Here is an 18,324-nt window from a genome sequence, read left to right on the forward strand (position 1 = left end):
TTCACCCTAGCTATGACTGTAACACTATATTCTGCATCCTCTCCTTTCCTTCTCCCTCATGTACTCTATGAATGGTATGCTTTGTCTGTTTGGAACGGAAGAATCAATACTTTTCACTGTATACCAATACATGTGACAATAATAAAATCAATAGTCCAATGGAGTTCATATTCAATTGCTCTGGGGTTTTTTAAGGAGCGCAATATTCTTAAATCTTCTTGGATTTCTCCCTCTGTCATAAACTTCAATAAGATGAACAAAGAACAATGAAAATTATAGCACAGGAACAGGCCCTTCAGCCCCACAAGCCTGCACTAACCACATTGCCCATCTGAACTAAAACCCCCTACTCTTCTGGGGACCGTATCCCTAAGAGTCGCGAGTCAAGTCTGTCAATTCCAAACTTTCAATTTATTCAGTGTCGAATTATCTGGGCCTTTGGGTTTTATCGTTTTGCAACTTATTTACCGATGTTCCTCATTTGTCTTTCATGGAGGAGATCTCTACAGATGCAGATTAGATATTGGACCCCATACTCAGATATGTAACTACAGCACGGAAAGAATGTTTGAATAATGCTGGAGAAAACAGGTATATACTCACAGATATCAGTGCAAACGTTGTGGCTGCTTCTCACTTTAGTCTGTATACCCTACCCTGCTCCCTCCCGAGGTGGGACAACCACCCCACTCTGATGTACGCATCCCATAGAATCATAGATTTCTCGAGGGCAGAAGGAGGCCATTCAGCCCATCGAGTCTGCACCGACCACGATCCGACCCAGGCTCCAACCCCATAACCCAAATGCATTTACCCTAGCTGGTCCCCCTGACACCAAGGGGCAATTTAGCACGGCCAATCCACCTAACCCGCACCATCTTTGGACTGTGGGAGGAAACCGGAGCACCCGGAGGAAACCCACACAGACATGGGGAGAACGGGCAAACTCCGCACAGACAGTGACCCCAAGCCGGGAATCGAACCTGGGTCCCTGGCGCTGTGAGGCAGCAGTGCTAACCACTGTGCCACTCCCATCTTTTGCATTTCACCTTACTTTGTGGAACTGCTGAAAGTCTCAATCAACCCCAGCTTGAGAACTACTGGAGTGAACTGGGTACCGATGAAAAACTCACTTTTGTAATGTGTTGCAGCCCCTGTCAATCCGAGCAGAAATCTCAAGCATTATCAGCACAGAACACCAACATTCCGCCTACACTCTTCTTGCAGGGTTTAACGTTTACTATAAACAGTGTTTTTGAGTAAGGATATTTGCAGTGAGTGCAGTGGTGATTAAGATGTCAGACTGGAATCAGACTGAAGTTAGGTTCGTTACTATTATAAATAGCTACAAACCAATAGTATTAGATTAACAAGTAGACCATGTTTGGCAATAGTCTATGCCTCTTCTACACCGCACCCACAGCTAAGGTCATAAAGATGGATATGTTGGCATCGCACCTGGGTAACACTGGTAACTTTAAAACAAACAATTTCTTAATAAAAACATCAACAAGAAAACAGCACCAAACCCCAGTTATATACACCTGGTTCCTTACTCACTCTTGGATCTTGGGTTCATCTCACACTATCTGTAACCCACAACTTGTCTGGGTTTGCACAATCTCACAAATTGTCCTGGCTTGAGACAATTCACACCTCTTTAACCTGTGATTATCCCTCTCTCCACTCGCATTGTCTGTACCTGTAAAGACTTGTTAAGTCTCGCATTCCATCCATTATCTTGTCATTGAGTCTGTGTCTATATATGCCCTATTTGTGAACCCAACTCCCACTCACCTGGTGAAGGAATAGTGCTCCGAAAACTCGTGCTACCAAATAAGCCTGTTGGACTTTAACCTGGTGCTGTGAGACTTCTTACTGCTACAGACTTTTTATAAAAACATACAAGGAACTAGGAGGGTCTCAAAAGCTGGCATGATTCAGTGTAGTGACGCAGCACTTTGATGGTGCAGAGGGGATGAGGCTTTTGGCTAAGGCCAAGTGGGCGGCACGGTAGCACAGTGGTTAGCATTGTTGCTTCACAGCTCCAGGGACCTGGGTTTGATTCCCGGCTTGGGTCACTGTCTGTGTGGAATTTGCACATTCTCCTCGTGTCTGCATGGGTTTCCTCTGGGTGCTCCGGTTTCCTCCCACAGTCCAAAGATGTGCAGGTTAGGTTGATTGGCCCTGCTAAAATTGCCCTTAGTGTCCTGAGATGTGTAGGTTAGAGGGATTAGTGGGTAAATATGTATGAATATGGGGGTAGGGCCTGGGTGGGATTGTGGTCGGTGCAGACTCGATGGGCCGAATGGCCTCTTTCTGTACTGTAGGGTTTCTATGATTCTATGAAATTAGAGTTGTAGAATAGAAGTGTCAGATCAAGCCCAAGATGGGATGGAATACCTTATCTTGTCAGCTTGGACCTTGTTTGTCTCTCGTGTGGGGGCCATGAATTGAAATTCAATTTGAATTTAGGGGCCGCACGGTGGCACAGTGGTTAGCACTGCTGCCTCACAGCGCCAGGGACCCGGGTTCGATTCCCGGCTTGGGTCACTGTCTGTGTGGAGTTTGCACATTCTCCTCGTGTCTGCGTGGGTTTACTCTGGGTGTTCCGGTTTCCTCCCGCAGTCCAAAAAAAAATGTGCGAGTTAGGTTGATTGGCCATGGTAAATTGCCCTTTAGGGGGGTTTAGCAGGGTAAATGTGTGGGGTTATGGGGTTAGGGCCTGGGTGGGTTGGGGTCGGTGCAGACTCGATGGGCTGAATGGCCTCCTTCTGCACTGTAGGGATTCTATAATCAGATCTCTCAGAATGAAAGAAATGCTTAAAAAGTGCAACGGTTCAAAAGCGATTTGCCAAGTCGTGGAGTCAGAGAGCCGCGCAGCAGGAAAACAGGCCCTTCGGCCCAGCCCGTGTCAGACAAGTTCTTACTTTTTCCCCGCCGCTTCGGGTTGAGCTGCCTTTCCCCCGCACTTGCTGCTTTTGTTCTCATCTTCGGCAGCCGAATCATCGCCCTCTGAGTCGCCATTAGTGTCGGAGTCGAAGGTGGAGGTAAGAAACTCATCGACGCTGAGCTTGGCGAGTTTTCTGGAAGACACAATTGTGGCAAGTTCATGAGCGATTCACAAAAAGGCAAAACAGGGCAACACTTTGCACATCTCGGCTTTTGGTTACTCGACTATCGCTGCCCACGCCTTGGTCCTAGGCTCTGGAGTTCCCTCTATAAACCTCTCCACAACTCTCGTCCTCCTCCAACACTCTTTAAATTCTACCCTCTTTGACCAACCCATTGGTCATCCACCCTAATGTCACCTCCCGCGGTTCTGCAAACCATTTTGTTTGCTAATGCACCTGGAAATACCTTGGGGCCATTTACTATCTTAAAAGATGCCATACGAATGTAAGTTGTTGTTATTTACCAGGCCGGGGAGACGCTAAGGAGGTCAAAGGTGACGTTTACGGTTTATTTTTTATGCTCTCGACTTCAGCACTGTCACTCAGGATTGAAGTGAGGTTGTTGTCCTGAAATCGTGATACGTCGTAACCTCTACGGAGAATTTACAAAAAAACAGAACCCAAGGCAAACTGGCTTTTGTAAGACAGTAAACATAGACTGCATTCGGTTTCCCGAATCCCTCAGAAAGTCCAGTGGCAAATTTACCAGGTTTATAACGTAAGGCAAGATATCCATTGAATCCCTACAGTGCAGAAGGAGGCCATTTGGCCCATCGTGTCTGCACTGACCCCCCGAAAGGCACTCTACCTAGGCCCACTCCCCCACCCTATCCCTGGAACCATGGCCAATCCACTTAACCTACACATCTTTGGACACTAAGGGACAATTTAGCATGGCCAATCCACCTGACCTGCACATCTTTGGATGCTAAGGGACAATTTAGCATGGCCAATCCACCTAACTTACACATCTAAGGACACTAAGGGGCAATTTAGCATGACGAATGGAGTACCCGGAGGAAACCCATGCAGACACGGGGAGAACATGCAAACTCCACACAGACAGTGACCCAAGCTGGGGATCGAACCCAGATCCCTGGCACTGTGAGGCAGCAGTGCTAATCACTGTGCCACCCTTTGTCCAGCTACAGGATTAGGATGTCCTTATGTTGTCAACATCTTGAAGTTTGTCAGCTACTGATGACTAGATGTAGGAAACACTGACCCAAATATTAAATCTTGCACGCCTTATATCTTATCTTCCTAGAGACTGCAAGCATCAAACATCTGCTGTTGTAAATTCACACCAAAGCTACATTTTCTGCTAAAATGTTTGAGAATATTCAACAGAATTTAATGACGGAATTTAAACCCAATTAGCTTTGAGGGCTAAATGTTTTTCTAAAATCAATACAGCTTAGATCAGGACTGAATTGAAATTGTACAACAAAAAATGCTCCTGTACTACGCTATTTAAAATAGTTAACTGAAATTACTGCCTGGCTCCACTTCCAGAGGAAAAATCTGCAGTTAATTCACGCCAAGTAACAAATATGATGGTAACTGTTTTAACTCAGAACCATTAACAGTGTCACGGTGCAATTTTATTCTAGCCTGCCCCTTTGCGTGTCTGTCGACACTTCCCGCTCCCGCTGTAAAGCAGCCAGCATAATTAAGGACCCCACGCACCCCGGACATTCTCTCTTCCGCCTTCTTCCGTCGGGAAAAAGATGCAAAAGTCTGAGGTCACGTACCAACCGACTCAAGAACAGCTACTTCCCTGCTGCCGTCAGACTTTTGAATGGACCTACCTTGCATTAAGTTGATCTTTCTCTACACCCTAACTATGACTGTAACACTACATTCTGCACTCTCTCGTTTCCTTCTCTATGAACGGTATGTTTTGTATGTATAGCACGCAAGAAACAATACTTTTCACTGTATACTAATACACGTGACAATAATAAATCAAATCAAAGCCAACAACAGCTAATCTGTCTGAGTTACTTGAATTAAATCTGAGATTGTTCAAACTGGCGCTGACAGTCACCCACAACCAAACTTAACCAACCAGCAGGTTTTACAAAAGCAGACTTGATTTTACCTCTCAGTTTTCCCGACAACCTGACATCTCATAGAATCCCTACAGTACAGAAAGAGGCCATTCAGCCCATCGAGTCTGCACCGACCACAATCCCACCCAGGCCCTACCCCCATATCCCTACACATTTACCCGCTAATCCCTCTAACCTACGCATCTCAGGACACTAAGGGCAATTTTAGCATGGCCAATCAACCTAGCCTGCACATCTTTGGACTGTGGGAGGAAACCGGAGCACCCGGAGGAAACCCACGCAGACACGAGGAGAATGTGCAAATTCCACACAGACAGTGACCCAAGCCGGGAATCGAATCCAAGTCCCTGGAGCTGTGAAGCAGCAGTGCTAACCACTGTGCTACCGTGCCGCCCTCAAAAGTTGCAGCTAAATTAAGTATCTTTGAAGTACAGTCACTGTTGAAATGTTTTATTAGTGTCACAAGTAGGCTTACATTAACACTGCAGTGAAGTTACTGTGAAAATCCCCTCGTTGACACACTCCGGCGCCTGTTCGGGTACACTGAGGGAGAATTTAGCATGGCCAATGCACCTAACCAGCATGTTTTTCGGACTGTGGGAGGAACCCCACGCAATCACAGGGAGAACGTGCAGACTCCGCACAGACAGTGACCTGAGCTGGGAACCGAACCCGGGTCCCTGGCGCGGTGAGGCAGCAGTGCTCACCACTGTGCCACCCGTGGGACATGTGGCAGTCAATTGGCACACAGCAAGCTCCCACAAACAGCAACGTGCTAGCGGCTGGATAATCTGTTTTGGCAATATGGATTGAGGGATAAATATTGACTGGGACACTGGGGGGGGAGGGGGAGGGGGGGGGGGGGGGGGACTTTCCTGCTCTCCTTCCAAATAGTTCCGTGGATCTTTCACATTTACCTCAAAGAGGGCAGATCAGGCCTCAGTTTCAGCTCGTAGTCTTTAACAGTGCAGTACTCCCTTGGTACTGCGCCAGAATACTAGGCCCGATTTCTGTGCGTCAAGGCCTGGAGTGTACCCAGAACCGTGAGACTCAGGGCTACCCAGTGAGCCAGCGCTAACACAACCACTCAACTCAAAGACAGGTTTGTGCACCTGTTGCCAAGGGACAGGCATCAGATTGATGGCGGCGATTAGTAAATAAGCTGCAAATTAATAAAGGGCTAATCTCTACTAGACCCCTCTACTTTCTCAGAAGACTAAGGAAATGTGGCTTGTCTGCTACGAATCTCACCAACTTTTACAGATGCACCATAGAAAGCATTCTTCTTGGTTATATCACAGCTTGGTATGGCTCCTGCTCTGCCCAAGACCGCAAGGAACTACAAAAGGTTGTGAATGTAGCCCAATCCATCTCACAAACCAACCTCCCATCCATTGACTCTGTCTACACTTCCTGCTGCCTCAGAAAAGCAGCCGGCATAATTAAGGACCCCACACACCCCGGACATTCTCTCTTCCACCTCCTTCCGTCGGGAAAAAGATACAAAAGTCTGAGGTCACGTACCAACCGACTCAAGAACAGCTTCTTCCCTGCTGCCATCAGACTTTTGAATGGACCTACCTCGCATTAAGTTGATCTTTCTCTACACCCTAGCTGTGACTGTAACACTACATTCTGCACCCTCTCCTTTCCTTCTCTATGAACAGTATGCTTTGTCTGTATAGTGCGCAAGAAACAATACTTTTCACTCCATACTAAATACATGTGACAATAATAAATCAAATCAAAATCAAAGACTGGCAGATCCAACCATTGCACATGATAAAATGCCTAACATTGAGACGACTGCACAGAAACAGGCCATTCAGCTCAGCTGCTCTGTCAGTGTCTAAACCTCCACACAAGCCTTCATAACATAAACATAACCTTACTTATCAAAGCCAATCAGCATTTGACTATAAAAACACTCAGCTCAAACATCTTTTCAGGTTACCAGCCCAGGAAGCACATGCATGTATGACTTAAATATCCAATATGGGATCACACAGAACTGGAGATGGCCACTGGCCCACAGCTCCTGTGAAAAATGTCCTATTCGTATTATTGTTACTGAGTTCCAGAGAACTCCACTACTGACATTTCATTCTCTCCCTCCCACCCACCCGACCTTCCCCCCAACTGGAGAGTAATAGACGTTACAAATCATTCCCACAGATATCCTGCACCCCCAGGCCCCACATTCCTCTTTTAAACTCATATCAGGCAACCTAAAAATTGCAAAGGGAAAAAAGAGCAGCAGTATTTAAACCGAGAGAGAGCGAGAGAAAGCAGAGTGGGCAATGCAGGATTCGGGGGGCGGGGGGCATGTGAGAGAGCACTGAGTGAAATGGGCAGGAGGAGTTTAAGAGAAGGAGCACACAGTGGATAAGGCAGGACTTAGAGAGAGAACAGAGTGGACAAAGCAGGATTCAGAGGGCAAGGAGAGAGAGCAGAGTGAACAAGGCAGGGCAGAGAGAACACAGAGTGGATAGGGCAGGAGAGAGAGAGGAAACAGAGTGGATAAGGCAGGAGAGAGAGAGGAAACAGAGTGGATAAGGCAGGAGAGAGAGAGGAAACAGAGTGGATAAGGCAGGAGAGAGAAGGAACAGAGTGGATAGGGCAGGAGAGAGAGGAAACAGAGTGGATAAGGCAGGAGAGAGAGAGGAAACAGAGTGGATAAGGCAGGAGAGAGAGAGGAAACAGAGTGGATAAGGCAGGAGAGAGAAGGAACAGAGTGGATAGGGCAGGAGAGAGAGGAAACAGAGTGGATAAGGCAGGAGAGAGAGAGGAAACAGAGTGGATAAAGCAGGAGAGAGAAGGAACAGAGTGGATAAGGCAGGAGAGAGATGGGGAAAAGAGTGCATTAGGCAGGAAAGAAGGGGACCAGAGTGGATAAGGCAGAGTTTAGAGGTAGAGTGGATAAGGCGGGGGGCAACAGAGTGCATAAGGCAGGAGAAAGAAAGAGGGGACAGAGTGGATAATGTCGGAGAGAGAAAGGGAATAGAGTGGATAAGGCAGGAGAGAGAGAAGGAACGGAGTGGATAAGGCAGAGTTTAGAGAGAGAAAACAGGGCACAAAGCGTTAAATGGGCGCCCGATCCTGGCGTGAATTGAGCTGATTGCAGAAAGCAGAGTGTAGCAGCCGGAATTTTATAGAATGGGGATGGAGCGAGGGTTAGCGGAGCTGGGAGAAAGTTACGCTGCTGTCCTCACCTCTTCCTACAAGCGGCCATGCTGCTACCCAGGGAACACATTGTAGCAACGTGATCAGAGAGGGTTCCGCTCCCACAATCCGGCACAGGAAGGAGCCAGGCTGACTCTGCAACTACTCACTGCTTCCACTCTGCACAGGATAGAACGCCTTTGTTAGCTTAGCTTCTACACAAGCCAGCTGGATTTTAAATATATACACACATGGTCACATCAGCTGCCTCCCCTTTCTAAACTCCCTCTTCATTAAGCAAATCTTGCTTTAACATCAATTCAAAAAAAAGTAAATGTGGTGAGTTATTTTTTATTGTGTTGTGTGCTCTTCCTGACGATGCAGTTACACTGAAGAATGCTGGGCAGTTAAGGTGGACCTGTCTTGATATGATTTAAAGAGAATCTAATATATATCACACACATATATATATATAAAACAATTTTACCATGACATGATTTCTAAGTAAATGCTATTTATTTGTATCCTGTGTTATATTGTGACTCATCTGTGGGACTCACTCAGTTCTGATGTTGTGACGTAAAACTGTGATCTAAATAAACTCTAAGACATCAGTGAAATTGAATGTAATGTGAGTGTTTCTTGAAATGTGGCGAAAGCCGGATTGTAATAGACAGAAAGCAACTTGCATATCATGAACAGTTGGTATCACCTTTGTAAGTTTCATTGTCCAGTGTAGATTTCACTCAGATGTGAAGGCATGTCTGTAAACAGACATGCAAAGCTTGCTAAATTGGGTGGGAAAGGAAGCAGACCCACTTTGGAAGGATTTTTCTGAAGTTTCAAAAACCCTTTCAGTTGAGTACGGCCAAGAGTTTTGACAAAAAAATAATGCTGGAACTGCAATTAAAACAATCAGCTTTGACAAAGGGTCATCTGGACTCGAAACGTCAGCTCTTTTCTCTCCTCACAGACTGAGATTTTCCAGCATTTTCTCTTTTGGTTTCAGATTCCAGCATCCGCAGTAATTTGCTTTTATACTATAACTATTAGTGAATGCAGTGTGTTTCCGGGATGATCTATTTAAGCTTCCAGCATTCAGTGTTGTAGTTTTTAAAATTTGTGTTTTGCATTTTAGTCTGTGTGATGGGGTGGTATTTCTCCTGTATTCGCCCAGAATGCACAAGGTGTGTAAGATTGCACAAGGAAGGGACTGAGATGGGGGGGGGGGAGGCAAATTTAAATTGAAAAAGCACAAGAAGCTTGTATTGTTTGCAAACAACCCAACTGTGTGTGCCTCCTTAAGTCGAAATGACACTGTGTTAAGTTACATGTGGGGGCTATTCAGTTCTACACTGGGAATAAATGTCTTGACGTTTCTCCAGGTTGTGTGGCCGGATGATGGGTTCCCCCCTTCTCTCCACATCGGCGGTGGATTCATTTGGTATAACCGGCAGCATCCACTTGGCGAAAGGCACTGGACACTGATTCCCCCCAACCCACCACTACCTCCTCCTCCTCCCATCTCCAACTGGGGCTGCACCTATGTCTGAACAGAAGCAAAGAGGAAACGGTGGACCCTGATTTATTGATTTCGTTTTGGAGGAGGAGGAGGGGGGTTTAGTGAGAAATTGAAGTATTTGCCCATCCCCTGATGGTCGCTAGTTTCTGCTACACTTCCTTGTAAGTATGTGTACAAGTGCTTTGGCTTTCCAAGTGACTATCTGAGCGCCAGCGCCCCTTTTCTGTGTTTATGGCAACAGAGGTCGGGTAACAAGGATGTAAATATTGGTTCTGGCCGATACTTTGACATATGTTACTGGAGAAAAGGGAGAGAGATGGGAGAGGGGTCTCTCTATCGAGGGTGTTCTTCTAAGAAATAATAATGCAGTTGATAATCTAAATGATTGTAGCTCTCTGATCTTTTGTTCCTGGACACAAGGCTACTTTCCAATGCATCCCTGTGAAAAATACACATTTGGGGAGGGGTGTAACGTGTGTAACTAAAATACAAAAATAAAAAAAATGGGGTGGATTCAAGGTATTAAATGTAGCAAAGACCCGGACTGGGGGAGATTGGGGGGGGGGGGGGGGGGGGAGGAGTCAGTCGTCAGCAAAATGAAATATCGAGGCTGAAATTCAAAGACTTGTTTATGTTTTCATCGATTTTGCCCTGGAGGTTTTTAATTCAATTGGCAGGGTAAAGTCTCTTTGTTTCTGACACTAAAGGCTAGAGCTGTGTATATTCCCATTCTTATTTGTCTGTGTGTGTGTGTGTGTGTCATCTTCAATCCTACTTCTTTTTAATTGCCATGTCTTGCTGACAAAACCTCACGTTAACATGTCAGCTTCATGTCAAAATATGAACAGCAAATGATTGATCAATTACACACGCTTTGTGTACCTGTTTGGCAATGTGTGTGTGGATATTTTAAACAGAAATTTAGTGTGTGTGTTGGGGGGTGGGGGGCTGTTGGATTTCAGCAAGCACAATTAATTTCCAATCCCCAATTTTTATTGTTTAAAACATCTGGGGAGGGGAGGGCTATTGATAAGCAGTAGGTCTACCGTTAGCAAAAGGTTGACAGCAGCCCTGGTTTTATGTTTCCATTTTTTTTTCCAAAAAAAAGAGCAAGAAATTTCCCCTTTTTATTTTGCAGCCAGGGCTACTGTAATTAAATTGCTGGGTAACATATAACTGGGGCATTTTTATTTTGCAGCCAGGGCTCCTGTAATTAAATTGCTGGGTAACATATAACTGGGGCATTTTAACACTCCCTACACTAACCAGATACAATTTGCTTTAAGAGGATGAGATGTGCCCTGATGGACAGGGCCAGCAGCCAATCAGAGCCGGTCTGAGAGCCCAATTGACGTCACAGCACCAATCAGAAGGCACAGGGGCGGGACTAGCCATCAGCTGCTGAGCCTGATAAGTGGCTACATTGTGAATGATCCCCTGGCAGCTGATCTGTGAGTAACATTTACATTTCATCTCAAATGTTTGGTGGCGGAGGCTACCTTTTTATTGCATATCTCCCCTGGACAGAATGTGCATTGAAGAGGAGAGGTCTGATTGTCCATAGCAGCATATAAGGGCGTGTTTTTTAAAAAAAAAATTAAAATTATATATATTATATATATATATATATAAATCAATGCGATTCACAAGATTGAGCCTCAGTAAGCTCCTTCTCGCCTGTCAGATTCTACAATGTATAGACAAAGCTCAGCACCCTCCCGGTGTAAGATCTGTGGCTCCAGGTTCTGTGATACTTGTGTCACAGATGCACCATTCAAATTGAGAGGTTTTTTCTCTCTCTCTCCCTCTCTCCTGGCTGACAATCTAACAACCTGCATATGATGCAAGAATCGAAGCATCGTTCATCTCACTCAAGCACTCGACCATTTAATGAGATTCCTTCCAGCTCTCTCTCTCTCTCTTCCCCCCCCCCCCCCTCCACACACACATTACCTTAGCAGAGAAGTGTCCTTTTTTTAAAAAACATCTAATTCAGCAACCGGCTAGTGCTTTAATCAAGGTTTGTCTACTCATGTCCTTTCATCCTCCCTTTTTGTTTAAAAAATAAAAAAAAATCTTTGTCGCTGGGTGCAGTGGAGGTCCAATAGGAAATAGGTTTCCTCCTCATGGTCTTTTCTCCAACTCTCTTTTGCTCAGAGGGATAGTTATAGATTATAGAACTGTACAGCACAGAACAGGCCCTTCGGCCCACGATGTTGTGCCGAGCTTTATCTGAAACCGAGATCAAGCTATCCCACTCCCTATCATCCTGGTGTGCTCCATGTGCCTATCCAATAACCGCTTAAATGTTCCTAAAGTGTCTGACTCCACTATCACTGCAGGCAGTCCATTCCACACCCCAACCACTGAGTGAAGAACCTACCTCAAGGACATCCTTCCTATATCTCCCACCATGAACCCTATAGTTATGCCCCCTTGTAATAGCTCCATCCACCCGAGGAAATAGTCTTTGGACGTTCACTCTATCTATCCCCTTCATCATTTTATAAACCTCTGTTAAGTCTCCCCTCAGCCTCCTCCGCTCCAGAGAGAACAGCCCTAGCTCCCTCAACCTTTCCTCATAAGACCTACCCTCCAAACCAGGCAGCATCCTGGTAAATCTCCTCTGCACTCTTTCCAGCGCTTCCACATCCTTCTTATAGCGAGATGACCAGAACTGCACACAATAAATATGGGATGGTTCCCAAAATGAGGCAGTGAGCATTAAAGCATGCGTTAACCCTCCATTCAGCGACCACCCCCCAATCTCCCCCCTCAATAGTGAATTCAGCAGAGATCTCTGCCTCTCTGAGGTTTCAGTGGGGAATGATGCACACAGGGACTGATTTGGGGCAGATAGAAAAGAAGGAGCGATCAATTCCGATCCAAAATACAATTTACAATGTAGCAGACATTGGTCAGAACATTGAATACAGGAGTTGGGACGTCTTGTTGAAGTTGTACAAGACATTGGTAAGGCTACACTTGGAATACTGTGTACAGTTCTGGTCACCCTATTATAGAAAGGATATTATTAAACTAGAAAGAGTGCAGAAAAGGTTTACTAGGATGCTACTGGAACTTGATGGTTTGGGGAGAGGCTGGATAGACTGGGACTTTTTCCCCTGGAGTGTAGGAGATTAGGGGTGATCTTTTAGAGGTATATAAAATAATGAGGGGCATAGATCAGCTAGATAGTCCGCATCTTTTCCCAAAGGTAGGGGAGTCTAAAACTCGAGGGCATAGGTTTAAGGTGAGAGGGGAGAGATACAAAAGGGTCCAGAGGGACAATTTTTTCATACAGAGGGTGGTGAGTGTCCGGAACAAGCTGCCCAGAGGTAGTGGTAGAGGCGGGTACAATTTTGTCTTTCAAAAAGCATTTAGACAGTTACATGGGCAAGATGGGTATAGAGGGATATGGGGCAAATGCGGGCAGTTGGGACTAGCTTAGTGGTTTTAAAAAAAGGGCGGCTTAGACAAGTTGGGCCAAAGGGCCTGTTTCCATGCTGTAAACCTCTATGACCTCCATAACAGACCCAGAATGTCTCCGAACATTTTCAGGAATTTATTCCGTTAAAGTAAGAATTTCGGGGAATGGGAATGTTTTGACTGTTTTTGCGCTGTCCTTTTCCAGTGAAGATTTGCTGATTCAGGGGGGCACCTTGGCATTTGTTCTCAGGATGTGAGCGACACATTTCAGCAAACGCAGAGAGGTAATCGTGTGCTGCTAGTCTGGACTCACGAGAGCGCCAAACTAATTAAGGTTCCCTTCCCTGAAAGGCAAGCATCAACAGGCAGCTTTCATGGGATGTCTACAGTGCAGAAAGAGGCCATTCGGCCCATTGAGCCAGCACTGGCACCAAGCCCATAAATTGTTAGATTTAATTTTGGAACTGGCTTGATCTCGGGACCTCTTCTGTTGCTCGGGCAGTAACATTATCGAGGTTGCGATGGGTTAGGAGTTGTATCGCACAGTGGCAGGCCTGGGGGGGTCACGTTTATTGTGTTCCCCACCTGATGAATATCTGCATCGTGGTCACCCTGCCGGAGAGAGGTGTAGAGAGGAGACCAGCTGTTTCTCCAGAGAAAGCCAGGACAGAAAATTCCGTGTGGTCTTTGTCATAGAATCATAGAACAGAATTCCTGAAGCGCAGAAGGAGACCATTCGGCCCTTCGGCCCTGCGCCAACTCTTCGACAGAGCATCTTACCCAGGACCACCACTGGGGCGGCACAGCTGCCTCGCAGTGTCAGGGATCCGGGTTCGATTCCCGGCCTGGGTCACTGTCTGTGTGGAGTTTGCACGTTCTCCCCATGTCTGTGTGGGTTTCCTCCAGGTGCTCCAGTTTCCTCCCACAGTCAAAAGACATGCTGGTTAGGTGAATTGGCCATGCTAAATTCTCCCTCAGTGTACCCGAACAGGTGCCGGAGTGTGGCGACTAGGGGATTTTCACAGTAACTTCATTGCAGTGTTAATGTAAGCCTATTTGTGACACTAATAACTAAATAAACACCCCCCTCCCGATTCCCGTAACCCCACGTATTTACCCTACTAACTCTCGTAACCAACACATCTTGGGACAAGAGGGGCAATTTAGCATGGCCAATCCACCAAACCTACACATCTTTGGAGTGTGGGAGGAAATCGGAGCACCCGGAGGAAACCCACGCAGACACGGGTCTCCTGAGAGAGTCTAGCAACCTTTCATCAGAACTGGGAAAAGTTGGAGATGTAACAGAGGGCTGGGTGGGACAAGGACAAAAGGAAGGTCCTTGACAGGCCAAAAGACAGGAGGGAATGAATAACAGAAGAGTTAGTCCTCCCAGGGCCAAAGGGAATGGAGCTTGATTTGATTTGATTTGATTTATTATTGTCACATGTATTAACATACAGTGAAAGGTATTGTTTCTTGTGCGCTATAAAGACAAAGCATACCGTTCATAGAGAAGGAAAGGAGAGGGTGCAGAATGTCGTGTTACAGTCATAGCTCGGGTGTAGAGAAAGATCAACTTAGTGCGAGGTAGGTCCATTCAAAAGTCTGACAGCAGCAGGGAAGAAGCTGTTCTTAAGTCAGTTGGTTCGTGGCCTCAGACTTTTGTATCTTTTTCCCGACTGAAGAAGGTGGAAGAGAGAATGTCCGGAATGCGTGGGGTCCTTGATTATGCTGGCGGCTTTGCCGAAGCAGCGGGAAGTGTAGACAGAGTCAATGGATGGGAGGTTGGTTTGCGTGATGGACTGGGCTACATTCACGACCTTTTGTAGTTTCTTGCGGTCATGGGCAGAGCAGGAGCCATACCAAGCTGTGATACAACCAGAAAGAATGGTTTCTATGGCGCATCTGTAAAAGTTGGGCAAGAAAAGAAACACAAGATGTGCCTGGAGCAAGTGTGCTGCTGAAAGAGAGAGAAATAAAACCAACAAAGAAATGAAACAAAATGGAGACCGCTTACTCCCTGAAATTGTTGAACTCCGTGTCGGGTCCAACAAGGCTGGAAGGTGCCTGATCGAAGGATGATGTGTTTTACCTCAAGTTTGCATTAAGCTTCACTGGGACAGGGCAGCAGACTCAGGATAGAGATGCCAGTGTGAGAGTAAGGCGGAGAATTAAATTGACAGGCCACCAGAAGTTGAGGATCATGCTTGTGGAGAGGACAGAGGTTGTTCCGCAAAGTGCTCCCCCAATCTGCATTTGCTTTCCCCGATGTTGACATTTTCAACCAGGTGCTGAGGACCCACAGCACAAAATTGCTCATAAATTTAGCATGATCCCATCTACTGACGACCATGAAACCAGATTCTTAATTCCAGATATTTTTTATTGAATTCAAATTCCGCCATCTGCTGTGGCAGGATTCGAACCCGGGTCCCCAGAACATTAGCTGCGCTTCTGGGTTAATACTCCAGTGATAATACCACTGGGTCATCGCCTGCCCAATAAAAACTACCTGGAATTAAGAATCTACTGATGACCATGAAACCATTGTCAATTGTCGTGAAGAAAAAAACCCATCTGGTTCACTAATGTCCTTTAGGGAAGGAAATCTGCTGTCTTGACCCGGTCTGGCCTACATGTGACTCCAGAGCCACAGCAATGTGGTTGACTCTCAACTGCCCTCTGGGCAACTAGAGATGGGCAATAAATGCTGGCCCAGCCAGCGACGCCCGTGTCCCACGAATGAGTGGAAAAATAGATGCTGCAGGAACTGATGAGTGTCTTCAACACTTTTTCTATTTTTATTTGAGTCCTTGTAAGAGTGTCGTGATTGTTGTGTAGGAATTGTAGTCACCAAACTGCACACAGCCAGGTTCCCCAAACAACAGTATGATAATGATGAACCTGTTTTAGTCGTGTTGGTTCATGGATAAACATTGGCCAGTTCTTCCCTCGTATGAAATTGTGCCACAAAATCTTCCACCACCTGAGACGGATGTCTGGGTTTAGCATCCGATCCAAAAGAGGACGCCTTCAACAGTGCAGCACTCCCTCCAGACTGCAGTGGAGTTTCAGTGAATCATAGAATCCCTACAGTGCAGAAGGCTAGTCGGCCCATCGAATCCTCGCTGATTACAATCCCACCCAGGCCCTATCCCCGTAATCCCACGTATTTACCCCGCTAGTCACCCTGACACTTATTTAGCAACTAAGAATGGCCAATCCACCTAACCCGCACATCTTTCGGACTGTGGGAGGAAACCGGAGCACCCGGAGGAAACCCACGCAAACACGGGGAGAATGTGCGAACTCCACACAGACAGTGACCTGAGGCTGGAATCGAACCCGGATCCCTGGCGGTTTGGAGCAGCAGTGCTAACCACAGTGCCACCGGTTACTCTGCCAGAGATTACTCTGCCATTCTTGCTCAAAGACACCAAAGCAATTGATGTTTGGGAAGTATCAGAATTGCCAGAGACTCCAAGCTTATTTATCATAGAATCATAGAAACCCTACAGTGCAGAAGGAGGCCATTCGGCCCATCGAGTCTGCACCGACCACAATCCCACCCAGGCCCTACCCTCACATATTTACCCGCTAATCCCTCTAACCTACGCATCTCAGGACTCTAAGGGGCAATTTTTAACCTGGCCAATCAACCTAACCCGCACATCTTTGGACAGTGGGAGGAAACCGGAGCACCCGGAGGAAACCCACGCAGACACGAGGAGAATGTGCAAACTCCACACAGACAGTGACCCGAGCCGGGAATCGAACCCGGGACCCTGGAGCTGTGAAGCAGCAGTGCTAACCACTGTGCTACCGTGCCGCCCCAAATTGTGCGACACACTGTGCCGTTCTCTGTCCTTAAGCCTGGGAAACATAATGTAACGGCAGAACAGTGAGGGCCTTCCGACCGACCGTAATTTACTTTAATGGGCTCACGTGGGCTGCACAAGTTAGAAAGTGACGTGCCTTCCTTTGTGTTGCGCAGGTACATTTCATAGAGATTTATCACAGGTAGAAGCCCTCCAGGATAGAGAGTCCCCCCCGCAAGCACAGAGAGCCCCACCCAGCACAAAGAATACCCCCCACCATAGCACAGAGACCGCCCACTCTCCACCCCAGGACAGAGTACCCCGTCAGCACAGAGAGTCGTTCCCCCCCCCCTCCCCCCCCCCCCCCCCCCCCCCCCAGCACAGAGAGTCCCCCCCCCACCCCTCGGGCACAGAGAGTCCCCCCCTCCCCTCGGGCACAGAGTGTACCCCCCTCCTGGGCACAGAGAGTCCCCCTCCTCCCCCCGGCACAGAGAGTCCCCCCCCCCGCCACTCCTGGCACAGAGAGTCCCCCCCTCCCCCCACCCTTCCCCAGCACAGAGTCCCGTCGTGCCCCCCCCCCCCCCCCCCAGCACAGAGAGAGCGCCCCCCCCCCGCCCCGGCACAGAGAGTCCTTTCCCCCCCCCCCAGCACTGGGAGTTTTCCCCCCCCGCCTCCTCCCCCGGGCGCAGAGTCTCCCCTCCCACTCCCACTCCCCCCCCCCCCCCCCCCCCCCCGCCCCCAGGTGCGGAACCCCCCCCCAGCATGGAGGCGAGACCCAACGGCGTGGAGCCCCCCCACCCGGCGCGGAGCCCCCCCTCCCGGCACGGAGCCCCCCCACCCGGCGTGGAGCCCCCCCACCCCTCCCGGCACGGAGCCCCCCCTCCCGGCACGGAGCCCCCCCACCCCTCCCGGCACGGAGCCCCCCACCCGGTGCAGAGCCCCCCCTCCTGGCGTGGAGCCCCCCCACCTCTCCCGGCACGGAGCCTCCCCTCCCGGCGCGGAGCCTCCCCTCCCGGCGCGGAGCCCCCCTCCCGGCGCGGAGCCCCCCCTCCCAGCGCGGAGCCCCCCTCCCGGCGCGGAGTTCCCCCCCCCCCCCGAACGCAGAGAGTCTAACAAGCCAGGCTGTGGAATGTGGAGCGAATGTGAGTTGTTTCAACAGGGAAAATGGTTGGGACAACAACTTGCACTGATATAGCACCTTTTAATATCGTGAAACATCTCGAGATGCTTCGCAGGAGCCTTATCGAACAATATTTGACAACAATCCACATCAGGATTTTGGGGTCGGACAGAGAGAGGGCAGGTCCCCTTTTTCCCTCTTGATCTGCCACTTATGATTCGTCTCACGTCCAACATTTGTT

General features: G+C 47.9%; 2 protein-coding genes across 2 annotated transcripts in view; one reads left to right on the forward strand and one right to left on the reverse strand.

Annotated features, from left to right (window-relative positions):
• noc2l (NOC2-like nucleolar associated transcriptional repressor) overlaps positions 1–8,369 on the reverse strand; it is a 170,326-nt gene extending 161,957 nt beyond the window's left edge. The window contains 2 exon segments of the mRNA XM_078238736.1: positions 2,931–3,086; positions 8,242–8,369. Of these exon segments, the coding sequence (XP_078094862.1) occupies positions 2,931–3,086; positions 8,242–8,282 (197 nt within the window). The 5' untranslated portion in view covers positions 8,283–8,369.
• A 113-nt stretch (positions 8,370–8,482) lies between these two features.
• Positions 8,483–18,324, forward strand: part of klhl17 (kelch-like family member 17) — a 101,685-nt gene continuing 91,843 nt past the window's right edge. The window contains exons 1-3 of the mRNA XM_078238737.1: positions 8,483–8,530; positions 9,577–9,874; positions 11,000–11,164. The gene's annotated coding sequence lies outside the window, so the exon portion shown is untranslated. The remainder of the gene's footprint in view (positions 8,531–9,576; positions 9,875–10,999; positions 11,165–18,324) is intronic.

This window comes from Mustelus asterias, chromosome 22 (genome assembly GCF_964213995.1).
Source record: "Mustelus asterias chromosome 22, sMusAst1.hap1.1, whole genome shotgun sequence".
In the NCBI taxonomy this organism is placed as follows: Eukaryota; Metazoa; Chordata; class Chondrichthyes; order Carcharhiniformes; family Triakidae; genus Mustelus; species Mustelus asterias.